We start from the raw sequence: 21,764 nt of genomic DNA on the forward strand, positions 1-21,764 counted from the left end.
GAGAGCCCAGAAATAAACCCACAGCCTGTGGTCAATTAATCTTGAACAAAGGAGGCAAGAATATACAGTAGAGAAAAGGCAGTCTCTTCAGCAAGTGGTGCTGGGAAAGCTGGAGCCACATGTAAATCCATGAAATAACCTTCCCTCACACCAGACACAGAAATAAACTCAAAATGGCTTAAAGACTCAAACATAAAACAAGACACTGTAAACCTCCTAGGAGAAAACGTAGATAGAACATTCTCTGACGTAAGTCTTAGCAATCGTAGGGCAGTCTACTTAGGCAATAGGAATAAAAGGAAAAATAAACAAATGGTTCCTAATTAAGCTTACAAGCTTCTGCAGAGCAAAGGAAACTATAAACAAAACAAAAAAACAACCTATGGAATGGAAGAAAATATTTGCCAATGATGTGACTGACAAGGGCTTAATTTCCAGAATATACAAACAGCACATACAACTTAATCACAGAAAAACGAACAACCCAATCCAAAAATGGGCAGAAGACCTAAACAAGCAGTTCTCCAATGAAGACATACAAATGAGCAATAGGCACATGAAAAATGCTCAATATCACTAATTATCAGAGAAATGCAGATCAGAACTACAAAGAGGTATCACCTCACACCAGTCAGAATGGCCATCATTCAAAAGTCCACAAACAACAAATGCTGGAGAGGCTGTGGAGAAAAGGGAACCCTCCTTCACTGCTGGTGGGAATGGAGTTTGGTGCAGCCATTATGGAAAACGGTATGGAGGTTCCTCAAAAACCTAAAAATGAATTACCATATGATCCAGCAATCCCACGGCTGGGCATATGTCCAGAGGGAATGTTAACTCAAAAAGACACCTGCACCTCAATGTTCACAGCAGCACTATTTACAGTAGCCAAGACATGGAAAAACCTAAATGTCTATCAACAGATGACTGGATGAGGAAGTTGTGGTGTGTTTATACAGTGGAATACTACTCAGCCATAAAAAAGAATAAACTAATGCCATTTGCAGCAATGTGGATGGACCTGGAGCTTGTCGCACTAAGTGAAGTCAGCCAGAAGAGAGAAATGCCGTGTGACGTCACTCACACGTGAAGCTTCCAGGGCAGTGGGTGGCCTGGAGCGTCTGGAGAGAGTCCTTACATGGAGCAGCTCTAGCATGAAGCGCTCAGACCTGCACAGGGCTGCATTGAAGGAATTTTCGTTATTTTCATTTAGCGAAACCCTCCGTGGTGATGGTGCAGCAAACAGAAGGCAGAGGTCCCAGCCGGGGCCTGCGTTTCCTGGAGACGAGACCCCCTCACTGCCCCTTGTTTCCAAGAAACCATCCTGACTGGATGGAGGGGCGAGGTGGCCCCAGCTGCTGGGACATGAGGGGTGGAAAGTGCCAGGGGGAAGTCTGTTCCCAGGACCAGGGGCGCTGCCGCGGGGTGTGGGGCAAGTCAGGACCGAACAGCAGAGGAGGCCCCTCTGCCCTTCCCCCACCTCCCGCCACCCCCAGACCACCTGCCACCCCATCACCGGAGTTGGTGGGCAAGACCCAGTCCTGCAGCGCAGGTTGGGGAGCCCTCGGGCCACACCGGAAGCTGATGGGGTCTGGGTCGCCGCCCACCTCACCCGGAGCGCAGTCAGGCCCGCTCTGCGTCCTCTGTGTGTGGCCCGTGGGCTTGCACCTGCGCTGCTCTTCTTGGGAGTGACGTGGTTTCAAGGCTTCGGGTCCCACTGGAGGAAGGTGTCGGTGTCTCTTCACTCAGAGGCACTACAGATCTGGGATGTGTCCCAAGACGCCAATTCCAGCAGTGATGTCGCCCACCTGCCAGCCCCCTTCTCGGCCCTTGTCGTTCATCCCATCCCCTCATGAGGGAGACCCCCCGTCAGGGTGCCTGCGGCTCCCGAAATCACTTCCCCTTCCAGGCATCTCAGTCACGTACGTCTCGTTGACCTTTTGTCACATCTCAGCCAGGTGGCAGGACCCTCAGTCGCCAGAGCAAAGCTGGGGGCGTCTGGACTGAGGGCTTCCGTGGGAGGGGCTGCTGGGGCTGGGGGCTTCCGGAGACATGGCCTGCACCCAGCTGGCGCACCCTCTCCCTGCGTTTCCTGGGGCCTGCTGCTACCCCCGCGCAGTCCTCCCCAGACACCACCCCCGGCCTGAGGGCCGGCCGGGCTCCCTCCGGCCTCGGGGGGATGAGCACAGAGCTTGCCCGCTGAGCCACTGACACCAGATCTTCTGTCAGTGTTACTTGTCCGGTCTCCTGCTCAAAGAGCTGGGAAACCCTCTCCCAGGAGCCACCGGGACGCCCCCCCCGGGGGGGGGGGCTGGGCCACAGCTCTCGCGTGAGCCAGACCCTCGTGAAGTCCTTGCCTGGAGGCCTTGCCCCGGCTGGCCGCGTCCCCCATCCCCCTGCTGTGAGAGCTTGTGCTCTTGGTGCTACAGCGCCCAGGAGCCCCAGCCCTGGCCAGTTAAGACCCGCCCACACGGGGGGGGTCTATTAAAGAATGTTGTATGTGTGCAGGGACGCGTGTGGGGTCCAAGCCTTGCACACGGGTCCATGTGTCACCCCTGGGCCCTGCACTGTGAGGCCACATGTGAGGACATGTGCTGGCTCAACGGACTGACCTGGGCAGCGGGGCCCTTGGGGGAGAGGTGACCTTGCGGCTGGCCCTTGGCTCCACGTTTCAGGCTCTCAAGGCTGATCGTTGTTCCCGGGGAGGGAAGGCGGCTGCCATGCGGACCAGCCCCTTCAGCCTCATCTGCGTTTCTGTGGGAGTACCGTGATGCTTAATATGTTCTGTTAATGGGTATGTAGCTGCCAAGTAAATTCCATTATTTCTTATTACATCATTAGAGACCATTAAAATGGCATTAGCCTGCTGATGTAATTACGCCGGCAGGCGCGCGAAGGCCAGGTATGATTTTACAGTCTGATCACGGCCATCCGGGCATGCTGACTGACGCTGGCTGCTCCCCTCCCGGTCAGGCGGGCCGGCCGCGGGGCCCCCCGTGCCGCGAAGAGTCTGAGCTCACAGCCCCGCTGCTGTGGGGCCCGAGACAGCCTCGCCGAACGAGTGAGCTTCAGCTGGGCCGCCAGGCCGGCCCGGGAGGCAGGGCAGCGGCCGATCCTGGAGCACCTTCTGTTTCCCACGACGCAGGAGCCATTAGTTCCTGTGAGGGGACTTACTGAAGATGCGGTGGGAACCCGCAGCCCAACACTCTCCCCGGGCTCCCATGTGCACGGGCTGGGGGTGCGGAGCCCAGCCCGACCCTGGAGGAGCCCGGCGAGGATGCAGCCCCTCCCTAACTCCTGCCCATCCCGCTGCCCTGCTGACACCCCCATCCACGTGTGAGGGTCCCTGGGAGGTGGAGGCTCTGGAAGATGTTTCAGTTCCCTGGGGCAGAATTGCGCTGGTCTGCCTCCTGGTTTTGTCTGACTCACGAAGGGTCAACAAGGAAGTGGAGGGAGGAGGGTGGCCTTGAACTCCCTGGTCAGGGGACCCTCTGCTTCTCTCTGAGCCCAAATGAAGACAGAGCCCTGGATAACTTGGGAGTGTGCAGCAGTCACCTTGGCTCTGGGTAAGTGACGATGGCTCACGGCTGGGAGCCTCCAGCTGTGACACCCAACTCTGCAGGAGGCCAGGGCCATCCATGGCTGCGCCCCTGTGCAGGGGCCCGAGCCCGCAGGCCCGTGCTCACAGGTGGATGGTGCCACCCGCTCCTGGGACAGGAGTTGCTCAGCGATGCCACCTTCGGAGGCCGGGGCAGGAAGGCTGTCTGTGCACCTGCAAGACTCCAAGGCCCACCGACTGGCTGGAGACGGAATTTCAGGGAAACATCACAAGAGGCCCAAACCTCCCCAGCTCTGTCTTTCAACTGAAGACGGGACAGCAGGGAGGAGCCCCTGTGGTTCAGGAACAGTAATTCAGGTTGGGCGCAAGGCGGCCACGCCTCACGCGAAGTAGATCCGTGCTTTGGTTGAAGACGGCAGCGCTCAGGGTATTGCCTAAGTCCTGCTTCCTGCTGGGAAGTGACATCATGGTTAGGGGAGGGCTGAGTTACTGGGCCTTCCCAGACCTCGGTTTTCCGGCCCTGAGACGTGGGCCGCGGGGTGCGGCGTGGCTGGGGCCCGGGGCCCTGCTTCAGGGGGCCCCTACCAGGTGCACTGCGGCTCTGCCCTCTTAGAACTCTTAACATTTAATTCCTCAGCACAGGGGCCTGGGTTTCCGTTTTGTGCGGCCCCCCCACCCTGTTGTGTAACTGGTCCCGGGGCTGACCGGGTGGTGGGGAGAGCCGGCAGGGGAACCTGCCGGGAGCAGAGCCCGCCGGGAGCAGTTGTGCGGCTCGGCCATTGTCTTTGTTGTTGCTTAGAAGGGACTCTAAGATCACCTGCTGTGCGTCAGTTCCTCGGTGGCAGTGACCCTCTCAGCTCCTTCTCCTGGACTTCTGCAGGTGCTGGGCAGGCTGGAGTTTGGGGTCCAGTGTGAGGGGCCTGGAGGAGGCTGTGCTTTCCTCACACGGTCCCGTGACCAGGAAGAGTGAGTCTTTCCCTCTCCTGGAGGACTGGCTGAGCTCCTCGAAGGCAGGGAGCGGGTCTCCATTCCTCAGTGATGCCGAAGACCCGGGCACACGGCAGTGTCAGTAGGCTGTGGACACGGCACCCGGGCCTGCATCTCCTTCTCCACATGCCACAGGCCTTGGACAGAGGTCTCAGTCTGCTCATCTGCAGAACGGGCAGGTTTCTGCTAGGGTAGCGTTTTTGTGGGGCCTACCATGCATGCGGGATCTCCGCACCAGGGAGGGTAGTGTTCTCCATACCCTGTACCATGGAAGTAACACAGCGTTATTTACAGAGAAATATGTAAACACCTGGGAAAGTTGGATTTACACGGAAACAGAACTGGATGCTGTTGTAAGCGTACACATGTTTGGTGCCTGCGCCGCCCGTCCTGGACGCCTCTGCAGCCTCGTGCTTATTTTTCTCAGGAGGACAAAGTAGAAGCTGCTTTTTCTCTCCACCTCCTCTCCCGTGTCGGCAGCAGGGCAGGTGCTAAGGTTGCAGGTCAGGACACTTTCTCTGGGTCCATCCCTGCAGGACACCCTCCCCTTCCACGTGCAGAACCACGTCCATGGAGGGGCAGGAGGAGGCTGCAGACCATCCTGCCAAGGAGCCCACCGGCTGTCTGGGCGGGAAACTGACCGTGTTCTCTGCATCCCTGACGGGACACACATGACGGCAGTTCCCCCAGGAGTTAAGCAGCCTGGTGTCCAGAGGAGGCAGGATAAGGCTGAGACATAACAGGAGCTCCTGAGGGACAGGCTGATGCAGCAGCTCGGAACCCAGGCCCACCGGGGAGGGAGGTCCCCCTTGTCATCCATAGCCCTGAGGGACCATCGGGCCAGTTCTCTGAGGTGTCCGGGAAAGGCCTTGGGCCCAGTGCTGAGATGACCGCCTGGCTTCTCCAGGTTGTTGTTTGCGGAGTGCAGTCCTTCAGGGCTGGGTCCTCCCACTGCAGAAGGGCCTTCAGACACGGGGCTCTGTGCTCAGCGTCTGCTGCTGCCACGCAGGGTCCCTCGTGACCGGGCACGTCGCCCGTCAGCTGCAGCAGGAGCGTGAACTGCTGTGAGACTCAGACCTGAGCAAATGCTTTCGGAGTTCAAAGGCAACACACAAGTTCTGTGTTCTTCCAAATTCTCCATGAGGAGGAGAGCGTTCAAGGCCGGGCAGTCCCTCACGACAGAAACGAGTTCTGGATTGCACACAATCACAAAGTGATTGCAAGTAAGAGACTGCCTGCAGGGTGAAGTGGTCACTCAGGCCTTCAGGAGGGCAGAGCCTCGTCCACTGCCATGTCTTGGTCGAGGCCTGTGTTGTGTGGAATTACCTTGCAGTAACCACGAGTCCTTGTTTCCTCACGTGTCCGAATGGGAATCGATTCGCTCAGTCCTTCCTCCTTGGTCAGCCCTCAGATGAGGTCTTCTGGAAAGTTACTGCCTGACTTTTGGGAGGCAGGAGTAGATAATTGTGCAGAAAATCCCGAAATGGAAAATTTGCTTCAGGAGCACTCGTGGGCGTGGTTCTGCTACCTGCGTGGAATTCTGGAATCTTGTCACGTGACGTGGAAGGGTTGAGGCCGGAAGATGAAGCTGTGCAGCCAGGTTCTGTGTGGGCAGGGGGTCAGCCTAGTACGAGGGGCCTCCTGAGCTGGAGCAGGGGAGGGAGTGGCCCTCGGAGACGCCGGGGCAGCACCAGCTCTAGGGAGAGCGCGCGTCCACGACGTGGCACGAGCACCGGGTGCCCCTGGGCCCAGCAGACTGTCTGGCCAGTGGCGGTGGGGGGGGTGCGCCCCTCAGAGAGCTCCCAGTGGAGGGTCAGGAAATCGCTGTTCCAGGGGTGGTGTCTGTGCTAGAACTGGACTGCTGGGGCTGGTCCTTGAAGCCCCGTGTGTCTTGGTTTTCCTGTGTAAAAGCGGAGCTCTGCTGGGTGGGTGTGCAGCTTGGGTCTGAGTTGCACGGCAGGCGCCCGGCCCAGTCCTGAGTTCTCTCCCCGGGTCTGGGCTGTGTTCTTCCCGGTGCCACCTGGTGTGTGTGCCTGTGTCTGACTCTTAGAGTCTTTCTCCTGTGAGCCTGTTCCTCGCCTTCCGCCTGCTGCCTCCGGGAGGGAGGAGGTCTCCAGCCTCCAGGGCCTGCGGGCTCAGAAGCAAGGGCATCTTTGCTGAATCAGGACAGACAGCCTTGCTGTTAGCTCGAGGCCCCCAGAGTGTTCTCTGGCCCCCGCACAGTGTGCCTGTGTGGGGGGTTGAGCTCCCACCAGCGTTCTTCAGGAGTCCTTGCTGACGTAGGGACCTGACGCTTCCTGACTGTGGGTCCGCGTGTCCCTGAGATGTGTCTTCCTGGAGTGTCATCTTCCTGGGGTGCAGGGGAGCTGCCTCTTCTGAGTGCTCCCCGCACAGCGGTCTGTGTGCAGCAGGGTCCCCGGGGCGAGTTGGTGGTCTGCCCTCCCGTCCCCCATCCCCTGTCCGGGACACTGCTGGACAGTGGCAGCACCACCGAGGCACTGACTTCACGTGCAGCTTCCTGTGGGAAAGCTGAGCCTCTGGGCCAGAACCACCTCCCATTTTACAGCTGAGTAAACAGAGGCCTGCGTGGTTGAAAGTCTCAGTGGGTGACAGCTGTGATGCAGGATGTAGACGTCTGTGCAGACTGTCACATGTCACTCATCGCAGCAGGTGCTGGGGAAAGAGCGTCTGAGCTCACACCGAGTTTGGCCCCGAGGGGTTGGATCTGTCCTCTGTAACAGGTGACCTCCCCTCGCCGGTGCCAGGGCCAGGGCTCGGCCAGGGGGGCTTGGGACATCACAGACGTGGTGTCAGGTAGGGGCTCGGTGATGGCAACACCGACCCCCCATTCTGGGAAGTGCTTCCCACGCTAGGGTCATGTGTGCATATCCCAGGTTCACGTGTACACGTCTGAGGGTCACGTGTGCACAGTCCAGGGTCCCATGTACATATCTCAGGGTCACCTGTGCACGCCCGGGGCATCACGTGTGTCCCTTAACCACAAGCCGGTGACTCGCTCGTCCTGGAAGGTAGGCAGCCGTGGTGCCCCTTCTGCGCTCCTGTTGTCCCACAGGTGCAGGGACAGGGGAACCGCGTTTTCCCCCGACCCCCTAGTGCTGGGTCTCTGAACTCTGAGAGGCAGGGCCTTTAGAGAAGAATTCCGGCACCTGGGGTAGACCAGGGTTTGGGGGTCCTGCCTGCCGGGGCTCTTCAGATGTGGTGGGATTGGACACGTCCCAGGGACCATGTGCAAACCTGGGGTCTCGACCTCGGGTCTGTTGTCAGTGCTGGCTGGCGGTGGGTGTTGGTGAGGACCTTCTCTTGATCTTGGAAGCATTTGCACTCGGATATCTGACCCCGTCCCAAATGTGGACCCGTCATCCACACGTGTGCAAGTCACCGTCATCCTCTTGGGAAGGGGCGGAGACCCTATGAGATAGCGAGCCGTTTAAGCACTGCATGGCAGGCACTCACCGCACTTGCTGGAAGACCTCAGAGAAGTGGTTGTCAGTGCCTCCGGGGGAGTCAGACCGCGGAGAGTGTGTGTCAGTACGATTCTGTGTCACCAGTGAGGGAAGCCCGGCCCCCGGACCGATGGGAGGACATTGGACTGAACAGGGCCTGTCAGCCGGGACCTCAGTGGTCACCATGAGGAGCAGCTGTCCTGCCAGGAGCATCCTGACAGCCGGGGACCCCTGAAAACCTCGGGGTCTGGCGGGAGGGCCGAGCGCACACAGCCCCGAGCCCCAGGCATCCCCGCGCCCTGTCCACCCTCTGCACTGGCGCCCCATCCAGAAGACCCGGAGAACAAAGATGGCGATGGGGCGTCCAAACGGATGACAGACCAGGAGGTGGGAGCTGGGAGGGTCCTGACGAAGGCAGCCCTGCGGCCCCACCCCAATAAAGCAGTTGTTAAAATAGGGATGTACATTTTAAAATTGTGTTCAACATGGCATTTTAAAAGCTCTGAAGGTTTTCGATAGCTGCCGTCTGGCAGTCCCCTGCCAGTCGTTTTTATACTCAGTGGTTCTTAAACACTTCGGTAAGTTTTTAAACAGCTCCTGTCAAGAGAATTTTAAAAATACCCGTCTCTTTCCTTTAGCTTTTGGTGCCTATGGCTCCCTTGGGAACCAAATACTAAAACCTGTTTCCATAACAATGTTTCTTTTTCCCTCACAGGAGGATCTGCCTGTTATTGTTGGGTTACTGGACTGATTTGAAGTTTTTCTAAGGGCGCTGCCGGGGCTTTTAGATGGGCAAAGCCTCTCGATAGGATTCCCGGAATCTGGGAACAGAGTCACAGTGACCAAGAAAACCCAAACCCACGGAGGCCGGGTGTGGCGCAGCGGTGGCCGTGGGTGTGCGGAGCGTTCAGAGCTGCAGGGCCATGCACGGAGTCGCTCTGACGCCTGTGACATGCTCTTTTCCAGGGTCGCGGGGCCCACAGTGACCTTCAGGGTGAGCGCCAATGCCCGGAATGTGACGCCGGCAGATGCGGTGAAGGCGGCAGGTAAGGCTGTTTCGGCTCAAGCGGCGGGAGAGCTGTCTGTTCATGAGGAAGGACGGTCTCCCAGGACCCGATAATGACGGGGACAGGGAGGGGAGGGGAGGCTGTGTGCGGCACCCTGAAACGTGGCCAGGCTTCGGGGCGGGGGGACGGTGGCCACAGCACTGGCTCTGAGACAGGGCTGGTGCGGGGCGTCTGCGGTGACCCTGGTGTGGATGGAACACCCTCGTGCTCTGAGGTTTTCCATCTTGTGCCAGGTGAGTGGCACACGGCCTACGCGTCCATCCCCTGCAACCGGCACAGGATGCGGGGCTGGACCGGGGCTGGACCTGGCTCCCGCTCGCCTGTCCTGAAACCACGGATGAATCCCGGCGTGTGGCTGGTGTTTGTCACATGGGATGTAGGGCGAGTGTGAAGTCTGCCTCCCCTCAACTCCGAGTCTGTTTTCAGCTTCTGAAACCTTGTACAAACGTGCAACTTTTCTGCCTGGTAAGAAGAACACAGGAAACATAACGGAACTGGAGCCCCCGGTTTCCAGTACTTCAGGGGAAGGACTCGTATTTCATGGTCGTTTGTAGGCAGCGTGTCTGAATGTGCACCGACCCCAGACGCGGCGGAAGGCGGCTTTGTTTCAGCCAGTCCTGCGTGTTGCTAAATGTGTGAACTGCTTTTACACGACATTCACGTGAAATGCAGCAGAGCACTCTGACTGACTCAGATCTGGACGTTTAGCTGCGTCGGCTGAGGTGTCTTTGTGTCGCATCCTGTTACCCTAAGGTTTATCTGGTGACAGTAAACAAAGCGGCCCCGCACTTAGCGGGACAAACTCCAGGGCTTCCCGAGGGCGGCTGCCCTTGCTGCTGCTGTGGATGCTTTTTGTGACTCTTATTTGTGAAAGTAGTGACTTGGGGCCACGAATGTTTGGCTAAAGGAGAATTTCTTGCACAGATGTCCTGCACCCTGAAACCGGGCAGCCGTGAGCGCAGGGCAGGGCCTGTGTGTTCGCCGTGAGGCAGGCGAGCTGTGTTATAACCGCCGGCAGTGCAGCGCCCTCCACGCGGTCTGGAGGGAGGACGTCGCAGGGTCTCCTGGACACTCTGCCGCCTGAGTGGGGGGGGCCGCGGCGCTCGGGGCCACGGGCTCTCCCTCCCCGCACAGCACCCATTTCACGTCCTTGTTCCCCGGCAGAGGAGATCACTGAACGTATATAAGACCAGATCAGTTACCAGTTTTTTTTTTTTTTTACCCAGAAATGAGTTAATGATGTTTCGCAGTTGGCAGCGCATCCCAACACTGGGACGTAACCCTCTCGAGATCGGGTTTGCTGGCCTGATGGGCGCTGTGAGTGGTGTAAAATGGAATGAAGGCTTTCCATCTTTTTAGAACTGTGGCAGTATATTCAGGACAGTGGCCTTTCATTTATTTTATTGCTTTCTGAGGTGAAGGAGGCTGATTATCTGAAGTCCAGTTTCTTGGTCGCTCTCAGCGTGTCCACGCCATGTGCTGAAGGGGAGCCTGCGCGCCCCTTGTGGGCCTGAGGGCTGCATCGACGGCTAAGTGCTCAGGCTTCTGCTGGCACCAGCGCATTTACGTTCACCCTCATGGCCGCTCGGCCCGGGCGCTTTGGGCTCGCTGCGTCCTCGCAAGATGGTCACGCCCATGCACGGCCGAAAGCTCAGTTCCTTCACATTCCAGATGACCTCGTGCTGCTGCACGGGAGCGGCTTACAAAGGAGGAGTCCGACCACGAGGATCGTGTCTGGCGGCAGAAGCACCGAGGTGCGCGGCTGCTGCCCCGTCTGCCTGTGGTGTTTGGTGTCTGTATCGTCCAGGAAGGGAGACACTCCCTGTGATGGACTCTAGTGTTCATTTTGCCAGCTTTGTACAACGTGACCCCAAGCCCAGGAAGGGCCACCTGGTCTTCACCGCGCCGTCCCCATCAGACCCCGGCGGCGCCTCCAAGTGCTGTGTGCCTCACTCAGACCCGATCTCTTGGTTTCACTGGGTGACCCTTTTCTGGGCGCTCAGCTCAGTTTGTGGGCTCAGGTGTCAATGAGAGGCACAAGTGATCATTAAAGTCGGGGTCTTGCGCACGGAGACACCCGCTGTCCTCAGTGTGTAGAAAGGGCGGGTGGTGACTTTCCCTCTGTGTCGTCAAACTGAGCAGAACAGGGAGCCCCATGTGACTCTTCACCTTCTTGCCGGTTTGCCCTTCAGCATCACGTTTCTCGTCCCCTGCTGGCTCCTCCTTTCAGAGGAGGGCCGGTGGGTCGCCTTGGAGAGCCTTGGGAGCTCTGCCCCCCAACCGCGGCCTCTGGGTCTCGGGACCTTCGCGGGGGGCGGTCTCACCGCCTGTGGTGTGCGTGTCCTTCCTGCCCGAGGTCAGCTGTCCCGCCCTCCCCTGGGCCGGGGGCCGGGGGCTTCTCCTCACTTCCCTTCGCGGCTGTGTCTGCTTCGCTGGCCGTCAGGCAGGAGCCCGTCTTCAGCACCCCGTCTCCCTGGGGTCTGGGTCTAATCTGAGCTCCAGCCTGGGCGCTCGGCTCATCGTGATTTTGCGTGGCAGCACCTCCTCATGACAGAATGTGGGGACTCTGCCAGAGGGTCTCATGCCCAGAGTCCCACTGCCCCTGCCACCTTCCCCTGCAGAGCGTCCCCATGGGGTCCATGGGTCTCCTCCCACCGTCCTGTCTTCTGTGCTCTGTGACTTACAGGCCATCTCGTCTGCTCTGTGCAGGGAGGGGCCTGCCGTCCTGTGGCTTCTCCCTGGACACTGCCCAGGGCTGGACCCCGGACACAGAGGCCGTGAGCATGTGTGGGCATCAGTTCTCGACGCAGGGGTGCTGGTGGCTGGGACGGCCAGACCCCGGGACCCACATGCTTAACCCTGGGACCCTGCACAGGGGCAGGTGTATCTGCTTTGGAAAGTGACGTGGTCGCTCCTGGTAAAATGACTGTAAAGCAGGCCCTGGGGGGCTCCAAGGGCTGTGTGGGTCCCGGGGGGCTGGAGGGGAGACAGGGAACCGTGCGAAGGCAGCAGGAAGGGGGCAGGAGCCCACACGTGGGTGGGCAGGCCCAGCCAGTGGTCTGGGTGCTCACCCGTCTCGACGTGGGGTGGGGCCTTCAGGTCACAAGAAGTGCTCAGTGGATTCGCAGCACTGGTGGAGTCCCCGCTGCCTTCCTGGCCTCCGGGGCTCGGCTGCTGGCCCAGGTGCCCGTGCCCACGTCAGGGGCCCGAAAGCCGGGAGCCTCAGGCGAGGGGCCGGGGGAGGGTCCTCGCGGCGGCAGCAGCCGTGGACACAGGTCTCTGATCCAGCCCGGCCAGCTGGCCTCCGTCCCACCCTCTGTCCTGGCTTCCGACACGGCGGCTCAGGACCGCGAGCCGGCGCCCGGGAGCTGTGCGCGTCACCAGACACAGGTGGCCCGTGCACCTTGGTGTGATCGAGACACCAGGACAGGTATGAGCGAACTGGGGAAGCGTGATGTGGAAAGACGCCATGCTTTTTCAGTGGAGGATAAGGAGGGTCCCTGGAAAGGCCCCCAAAGCCCAGCACCAAGAGCCATGCTCGTCTGCACGTGAAGACCAGCTGTCAGACGTCAGGAGGAGCCCGGGCGCACGGGGACGCACGTCTTCTCCGAGGTGTCACGTTAGAGAACCGGAGGACTTCTGGGTAAAGGGACCTTGGGGCTCCTCCTGAGCTGGGCCTCGCGACACAGAAGAGAAACTCTGGCCAGCGCGGCTGGCGGGTTTGGGGTGGGGCTGGCGGTCCGCTGACCTGCCCATAGCCCGGGGTGTGAGCGGCCTTGACTGACTTCTCCAGGCTAGCGATCCCGCTGGGTCTGACACGTCGCGGTGCGGGTCCCATTTGCCCAGCAGCTCGGGCAGCTTCCCTGTGGAGGGGCCGCGAAGCTTGGCTGGCGTGTGGGCACCAGCGATGGGCAGGGGTTGCCGCAGGCGTGGGGAGTCCATGTGGTTTGACGGACGCTGCACAGGAGGACCGAGGCGGGAAGACGGACAGCGTGGTGAGCGGGACGGGGCATTCGTCGCTGTGAGACCGTGTGCGTGGGGATCAGCCAGGGAAGCAGACCCCGAAAGGGCAATTCTGGAAGAAGAAACGGAACGATTTTCCAGCCCTGACTGTTGTGTATTCTGCGTTGACTGTTACCTGGAAGAATTTGCTTTGTTTACCTGAGCTGATTGATGATGTTTCGAAAGCAAAGTGCAGGAAGGAGGCCTGTCCGCAGGCTCTCCCCGTCTGCACCCTGGGAGGAGGCTCAGCTCCAGGCGGCGGTGCAGTGAGGGAGGTGCGGCTCGGAGGAGCCCTGCTTTAACAGGGGCTTTGTGCTGTTTGATGATGAGAAAAGGAATCTGAAGATGAGCCGCAGCCCTCATTCCGTGCAGAGGAAGTGGAGAGCGTGCGGGCTCCATCCTGGACTGATTCAGTGACCAGCTCAGAACACACGTCGGGGAGAAAGATGTGGCTCTTGCTACTGAGAAAAACACCGTCCTTTGGGGAACGTTCACTCTTTGCAGGACTCGGCTCGAGAAGCTCCTGTGGTAACGGGGGGGCTGCCCCCTCTTCACACGATGACGAAATCTGCTTCTGTTCAGAGACATTAAAGGCTGTGAAGGAATGTCTCCTCTCCTCCTCGGCCTCAGAAAGGTACTTTCGTGCAGGTTTTTGGTCCCCCCCCCCCGCTCCAACCCCCAGGAGAGCAGACGGGAGGCCAAGGTGCCTTCAGGGAACGGGCTTCTTTCCTGCTGGGGTCCTGCGCTGCCTGGGGTTGGAACACAGCCCAGGCACCAGGGCTGTGCAGGGCCATCAGCACCAGAACCAGATGCCAGCGCGGTGCGGTCCTGTGAGGGCAGGGCCGGGGTCAGACTGCAGTCTGGACGGGGGTGGGGCCCAGAGCTCGGAGACCGCTGGTCGAGCAGGGGTGGGAATGCGGATCCAGGGACTGCCTGCTTCCTCCTTGGTCACACGCGAGCACAACCAGGGTGTCGGAGGAGGGGCAGACGCCATACTGAGTCCCGAGCTCTTGTCTCCGAGGTTGAGGTGTCCTGAGGAGGTGCTTTTAGTTGAGGCCGGTTTCCGCTGCACCCTTCAGCTGCTGCCTCCTGGGGGCCGGCCGTGTGCCAGACCCTGTGCGGGTGGTGGGGATGCCGCAGTGACTGGACAGGGACTCGGCCTCAGTGAAGGCCGGCCCAGCAGAGAGGACGGAGAACGAGGAAATGAACATGCATCGAACGTGCCGTGGCGGGGCGGGGCGGCGGGACGTACGTGTAGTGTGACGTGGTGAACGGCCTGTCATGTCTGCGGCGAGGAGCAGGGCACGCACCACGCAGCGCAGCATGTGAAGCACGTGAGGGGCTGTGGCAGCGTGTGCTGTTACACGGTGCAGTCACGTGGTTGCACAGTCATGTGCCTCTGAGGTGCCGTGTGCCGCAGACTCCGCTCCTGCTGCGGGTCGTCCAGACCAGCCCAGGGCTTTGATACTTGAATCTTCCTGACACTACACTGCAGAGGCCCCATGAGACCTGCCTATTGAACAGCATGTCTGAAGTTCCCGCCCTTTCCCCAGGCAGCTGGGCGGCACGTAGCCCCTGCACACATGAGGAGCCCGGGGTGGTCACTGGCTGGCCAGAGCACGTCCTGTAGATGCCGGGGTCAGGAGAGGTGCCTCTGGCCAAAGGGCAGGGGAGGAGCAGACGCTGAGAGCTGCCTGGGGTGGGCGTGGGCCAGGCCCTGGCTTTGGGGACCAGCCTGAGTCTGCTGGCACTTGGGCAGGAAGCCCTTGGAAGCTGTGGTGGGAGGTTTGTCCCAGGCGGGTGTCCTGTCAGCAGGCTGCTGAGGCCAGCACCGCCTTCCTGGGCTTGCTCCCTGCCCCCTCGTCTGTTTTCCTCCCGCACGGGGACACCGCAGCTCTGATGGCCGGTCCTCAAAAACCAGCCTCCGATTTACACGGCACGTGCGTACCCAAGTCCATCTGGCCCTGAGACCCAGCTCCCTGAAAACACAGTGTGTGTCAGGGGCATCGAGGTGACACCGCCGGTGGTTGTGTTAGGGACAGACTCCTTGGGGTGATGACGGACCCATGAAAGGCAAATCAGTTCAACAGGCGACGTGTGACCCTGCCCGCCGCCCTCGCACCGTCTCTGCCCTCGGAGGCACCGGAGCCACATGGCTGTTACCAGCGTCCTGGACACACTGGCCACAGGATCGCCTGTGACCTGTGAGCCAAGTCAGGAGGGGTGCCAGCCCCAGCCCAGCCCGGGCGCCCGCTCGACTGTTTCACCGCAGCCGAGGTTGGCGACCCAGACACAGACCCGTGAGAGGCCCTGTTCTGCTTCGTCTTCTGGTGACGATCTCCTCTGCTCTCGTCGGTCCCTGGCTCCTTGTCTGCCAGCCAGGCTAGAATTGTGCTCCTGGGGTTGCAAAAGGTCAGAGCAGGGGGGAAGGGTTCTGATGGGCTGGCAGGGTGTTGTCATTGCCCCCCTCAGATTTCTGCTGGCCTCATTTGTCTGGAGTGTGTGGGTTCTCCACGTGGCCGGGCACTGCGGGGCATCTGCTGGGGTTGGGATCATGAGAACCCATGTGGGTGTGCAGATCGGGGGTCGTGGGCACAAGACCCTGTGTTGTCACTGGCCCAGGTGGATCCAGGTCCTCCCAGAAGATTCTGGACTCACAGAGGGTAGGATGTGAGCCCTGCACCTGCCACTGCGAGAGTGTCCGCTTCCCTTCCCATCCTCTGTGCCCCCTGCCAGTGCCCTGGCCCGCCAAGCCCCTGCCATGAGATGCCAGTCCCTGCTGCTCTCGTGTGGGAGGGACGTCCTCCCGTCCCCTCGCTGGAACGTGGTGGTTTCCTCTTGTCCTCAGGACAGGAGCACAGCCCAGTTACAGGACAGAGGGGCCTGCAGAGCCAGTGTCCACCCCCAGGGCACCCCCACCTCTAGGGGGCCCATATCTGAACGTCCACTTCCAGCCGAGGGTCCTGGAAATGAGACCTCTCTCCATAGGAGCACCCCCTGCCCCGGGGTTTCTTCACGTCTCCTCCAGTCATTTAAACGCTGGTTAAATGAAGAGAAACTTATGTGCGCCTCTGTTAGGTGTGAATGTTCATCGTTTACCACGTACAGCAGATGTGGTCCCTTTGACGAACTTTCCACTTGGTCACGACACCCCTCGCTCTGTGGAGCCCCCCCGTGGGATGTGAGATTCGGCAGCCGGTCCTGGACTGTTTTTCTTTCTCTTTTGCAAAGTCTGTTCTCCTCTTTTCCACACGAGTTAAATAGTGACCTTCCCCAGGAGCTGCAGCGGGGGTGTCATGGGCCTGGGGGGGACGCAGAGGCTCCCCGCTCTTCATGTTGCTCATGGTTGAAAGGCTAGTCCCCCCAGGACAAAGTAGGGGGTGGAGGAGCAGAACTGTCAAGTCGCCGTGTGGCTGTGGCAGGCCCCCCACCACGAGGTGCAGCGCGTGGGAGGTGGGGGCAGAGCCCCAGGCTGAGCAGGGCAGGGACAGGCGCTCACAGCCCCACAGCCTCTGTCCCATATGGCAGCCGCCTGGGGAAGCCTGGCCTTGGGATCAGGGCCGCCGGGCCCCCACGTGTGGCAGAGATGTGAGGACGCCTGCTCCCTGGTGGATGAGACCAAGTGCTTCCCCTGGGCCTGAAGTTTCTGGTGGTGAGCGTCTGAGCTGAACATAACACCATCTCACTGTATAGGAATTCCCATAAATCACCCACAAGTCCACAGTCGCCGCTCTGGGAGGACGCAGTGAAGGTGCTCAGTCCTCCCACAAGTCTCACAGCCCAGTGTCCACGCACCGATTCTGCCTTCTCCTGAAGAGAAGCGAGAAACCGGGGAACAGGTGCACAGGGCATGAGGGAGGTCCCTGAGGATGAGAAGGTGCTGCAGGCAATGAACAGCACGTGCTTAGCAGGAGAACCTCCTTGCAGACGCCATTCCCGCGTTAATTCAGCCCCCGTGTCTGAGATCATGGCATCTCTTCGCAACAGCCTCTCGACTTCACTCCCCCAGGACCTTCTCTGGATCAGAGGCCAAGTCCACCACCTGATGAGCTGGTCCAGCGCGACGGCCTCGGTGCAGGGGCCTCTCGACAACAGCCTGTCATCAGAGACGCTGAGGATGGCGTCTTCCCTCCTCGCTCGTGCAGAGGTGCCGCGGCTCTTGGCCCCTTCTCCCGTCTCCCGCAGCCCCGCAGGCGTGTGCTTCAGCTCTTGAGTTTGGAGCTGGCTGTCCTGCAGAGCTGCTTATGGATGCCCAGGAGCCTTCTCTGCTGAAGTTCAGGGTGTGTTTTGACGTGTACATTACATGAGGCGTGTTTAATCAGTCACAATGATATGCTAATTGGATTCATCTGTGAACTGAATAAAAAACACTTGAAGGAAAAGGAAGTGAACTTATCGCCAGCTGAGACACCTTGTGATCAGTGCGGTGCTCATCCAAATGCGAGAGGGTCGACTCTCGGACGTGCGGGGGGCGCGGCCGCCCTGGGCCAGGTGGCTGCTTTCCAGCCTCACTGAGAGGCGGCCGGACCTGTGACCAGCCGCATCGCTCTCCAGGGTGCTGATTTGCAGGAGCACGGGGCACGTGACAGGGCGACTGCGAACCCCATGGGCGTGCGAGTGTGTGCGGGTGTGTGCAAACACAAGTATGAGCACGCACAATAGTGTGAGAGTGTGAGCATGAGACCATGCATGTGTGAGCGTACGTGTGTGCACGTGCCGACACAGGCGTGTGCCTGTGTGTGAGCATGAGTATGCGACCACGTAGTCGTGGAGAGGAGGGTGCGTTTGCCAGCCTGTCCCCAGAGCCGTGTTGCAGCCCAGCGCCTGAGTTCTGACTGGAGCTCAGATCTGGGCCGCGTCCTCTTCCGTGAATGGTGCAGTCGGAGTTCAGGGTCCTCTCGGAGACTGCGCAGGGGCTGCGGTGCACATGGCCCCCGCCCGCACAAGCACACCCTCCATGGGCCTCACCAGCTGCTGCAGCCTCTCTGCTTTGCTCTGCTGCCACCTCTGCTTCCCATCCTTTAGTTGGAAACCAGCAGAGGGAGGGAGGCTAAGGCTGTGGGGCCCAGGTGGCCGGGCGCCCCCGCTGTGGGGTCCACATCTCCCAGTCCCCCTCCCTGCCCACTCATGTCTGATCGGAGGTGCCTGTGCACAGTCACGGGTGGAGTGCTTCCCGGGCTGTCCCCCGAGGGAGCGGGCTTTCTTTGGGAAATGCAACAGCTAAGGGGGCCTTACCCAGTGGAGCAGGGGTGGGCGCGGAGGGTCAGTGCAGCTGGACGGAGACAGGGTTGGCAGGGCTTCTGCTGTTTCAAGTGTCTTTTTGCCTGAATGGGCATGCCTGGAGAGGTGGATAGACTTTTCCTTTTTGGTGGCGGGTACTTGAGGAGCTGGGGACAGGCGAGGCAGACGTGAGGGGATGGGATGGGATGGGGGTGGTGTCCTGCCTCCGAACCCTGCGTGGGAAGGAGGTGGTCAGCCGACCCTGTCCAGGAGCACAGCCTGGCTGCAGAGGCCGGGCCGGGGTGGGGGCTGCCTGCATGACATGGGAGGGTAGCGGGGACTGGGGGGTGCCTCTGGGGAAGCAGCCCGTGGCCCTTGGGTCTGGGAGGCCTGGGGAGAAAGACTGGGAGGTTGTTCTGAGCCCGGGCAGGACCCCTGAGCAGTGGGTTCCCGAGGTGGTGGGCTCCAGGCACCGCACGGGTGAGTCAGTAAAGTCAGGTGGAAGCTGATGGTGGCTTGTTCTTGCGGGTTGAGCCTGAGGACTGAGCGAAGGAGACGTGAGGGGAAAGGGAACAGCCCGGCACTTACGACAAGGAATGCAGGGGGTTTCACGCCGGGAGCCGTGGTTCTCTTTGATTCAAAGAGAAGGTAGAAACACAAGCATAGCTGCTTTGAAACATGAACAAACCCTGAGAACCCACCGGCAGCGAGTGGTTCTACTCTTTTCGAAGTAAGTCTGCCGGCAGCATTGTAGCTGTAACTGTTCTCAGGCGACTTACGCCGCGGTTTGCTTGGATGCGTCTTTCCGGGAAATGCATGCCTGGGTGGGTCGGGCGCCCACTTCCTCGTGTGTTACATTTTGTTCTGATGAGATGGGGTCATTTTTAGTCGGTTACCGTCCTGTTCCTTAACTCCTGGGGCGCCGATGGCAACTGCCACGCAGTTACTGAGCACCAGGTGTCCACCGGGCAGCTCTGGCAGGGCCCAGGCCGGTGTGGTGGGACCCGCGACGCTGGCCAAGCCCCGGGACGCAGGGATGGACTGCGGGTCTGGGTGCTGCGGCCTGGCCTCCGGCCCTCAGTGCTTCTGCACCGACCGAGGGTCCTGATGAGCAGGGGAGAGGCCGGGTAGTCAGAGCGGTGTCCAGTCCGGAGCCTGAGCCACAGGGAGCTGAGCTGGGGTGGCCAGGAGGAGCAAGGACGGGAAGGCCAGGTGAAGGACAGAGGAGCCGGACAGCAGGCGGGGCCGCCCCCAGGGGGAGCCGAGGGCCTGGACCAGAGGCAGTGTGGGACGAGAGGACGGGTAAGATGGGGGCCTGGATCGTGCAGGGGGGCTGGCGGGTGCCTGCCTCGCCCATGTTTGTCCCCCCGGGGCCCTGAGCCCGTAGCCTCCCTGTCCCCCTGCAGGGCCGCGGCAGGAGCCCCCAGGCCGCCCTCTTGTCCCGAGGAGAGTCCGGCCTGTCTGCTGCACGCTGCCCCCATCCCTCCGGCTCTGCCCCCAGCCCAGCTCCGCCCTCTCGGGTTATGGTGGCATCTTCGAGGTGACTCAAGCCCGAGCCCCCGCGCAGCCCCCCACGTCTCCCCTGATGCCGGGTCGTCCTGACCCCTGACAACTGTTCTCGCTTCGGGGGCTCCCTGTTGAGGAGGAACCGGAAAGGCATCCATGCTGGATTTCTGCTTGGCTGTTTTATTTTCCAGTTTCCGCAGAGGGCAGCTGTCTCGGGGGGCGGTGTCTGGGGGGCACGCGGGTCGGAGGCTGAAGAGCCAGCCGATAAGGGTGTTCCCGCCCCCTTCCCGGTGGTCCGCTCTTCGTCTCCTGGAGCGCCCCCTGCCTGCCCCAGCCTGATGATCTCTCTCCTGCCTTCCGTGCCACTTGGTCATTTTTTTATTTAACCAAAGGCTGCTTTGGACATTTCGTGGGCTGTTGGTTTATAAAGTCACATATCTCAGATAAAGTGCTTTAACGGTTTCTGATCTCAAGCACCCTACAGGGTTGCTTCAGGGGTTAATTTAATTTATGAAAATTGCGTGCGCCGTGGTGTAGGATAAAAACGTGAGCTACAGTTGGTGACGGGCATGTCTCCGGCTGTGGGGCCCTGACTCCCCCGCTCCCTGCACGCTGCCCTGCGTCGGGTGGAGCTGTCGGTCTGCACATGTAGGTGCTCACGAGTGTCTGAATGAAAACTGAATCTCACACGTCCCTTGTGACAGTGAACGTGGAACAGCCGTGCCGGCGCTTGTCAGTGTCCTTTCTGAGTTGTCCGAGGGTCCCAGAAGGCGGGCTTGCTCTGCTGCCCCGGGATGAGGACAGAGGTTGTGAGCAGGTGTGTGCGTGTCCAGCTCTGCCCCAGGCACTCCAGCTCGTGCCCTGACACCGGTCTCCGCTGCAGACAGCCTTGTTACCCCAGCGGGGTCTGCTGCCCAGTGCACGCCTCCTGCGTGGAGTTTGTGCGAGCAAGATGGTTTTGCTGATGAGCATTTTAGTTGAAATGCTTGGCAGCAACCAGAGTGGAAGCCCTGTTGACCCCCCTGCTGCGCACACGGCCGCGGGGGCGCGCTTGCACCCAGGACCCCAGCTCCGCGGGGAAGAACATCGTCAGTGAAGAACACATCTTTGCTGCACAGGAGGTAACACGGCGCATTGTCCAGCAGATGGAGCAGAGCCTCCCTGTGCAGCCCGGGGTCTGTCTCTCCCAGGAGCTTCCTGATTTACCCCCCACCCCAAGTTCCTCCCTCTGCCTGAGACGCACACTGCACGGTTCCACAACCTCCACAAATACATTTTATTTTGATTTTTGTTTGCCTTTTGTTTCATTTTGCTTTTTGCCTTTTAGCGTGCTTTGTAATTTGATTTATTTGTTGGAAGCCAGACAAGATGTTCAGGGCAAAGGGAACTGAGGCCTTCGGTTTGGGGTTTCATGTTTATCAGTGTGGGTCAGGCCACGTTTACTGTTCCACGCAGAGGTAGGTATCAGAGGCTAATATTTTTTTCTAGTGTCTTTGTTTTGTCTCCTCTGCTTTCTTTGAGTTTCCCTACAGACTTCTTCTTGAATAAAGTCTGAAATGTGCATTTCTTTCCACCTGTAACTCCCTGTTATTGCACAGAAGCCCTAAGATGTGAGGGCTGGAGGGAGGGGACGCGTCCCCTGGCCATGGTCAGGTCTCCGTGTTTTAGCGAGTCTGGGCTGCGACCTTCACATGAGCTCCTCAGTGCTCTTCTCCCTTCAGTGGGGCGTGAGGGCTGGAGGGTCTGGCATTGGGAATATATGTGAAATGTGTGTCTTATAAATAGTCCGTGTGGAGTAGTTACAACATGCTGTATATGCGTTACAAACACCATATGCATTTCATGTATTATGTAAATATGCACAGTTGACCCCGAAACAACGTGGGGTCAGGGACAGGCGAAAATTCTCATGTAACTTCATGTTGGTCCCTCGTATCAGTCATTCCACATCCGTGACTA

General features: G+C 59.8%; 1 protein-coding gene across 3 annotated transcripts in view; it reads left to right on the forward strand.

The window, feature by feature from the left end:
• The window catches only part of PTPRN2 (protein tyrosine phosphatase receptor type N2), a 519,553-nt gene that overhangs the window by 186,449 nt on the left and 311,340 nt on the right, over window positions 1-21,764 (forward strand). For all 3 annotated transcript variants that reach the window (XM_074366632.1, XM_074366633.1, XM_045522614.2), the window contains one exon: window positions 8,977-9,056. In XM_074366632.1, the coding sequence (XP_074222733.1) occupies window positions 8,977-9,056 (80 nt within the window). The remainder of the gene's footprint in view (window positions 1-8,976; window positions 9,057-21,764) is intronic.

This window comes from Camelus bactrianus, chromosome 7 (genome assembly GCF_048773025.1).
Source record: "Camelus bactrianus isolate YW-2024 breed Bactrian camel chromosome 7, ASM4877302v1, whole genome shotgun sequence".
NCBI classification, from domain to species: Eukaryota; Metazoa; Chordata; class Mammalia; order Artiodactyla; family Camelidae; genus Camelus; species Camelus bactrianus.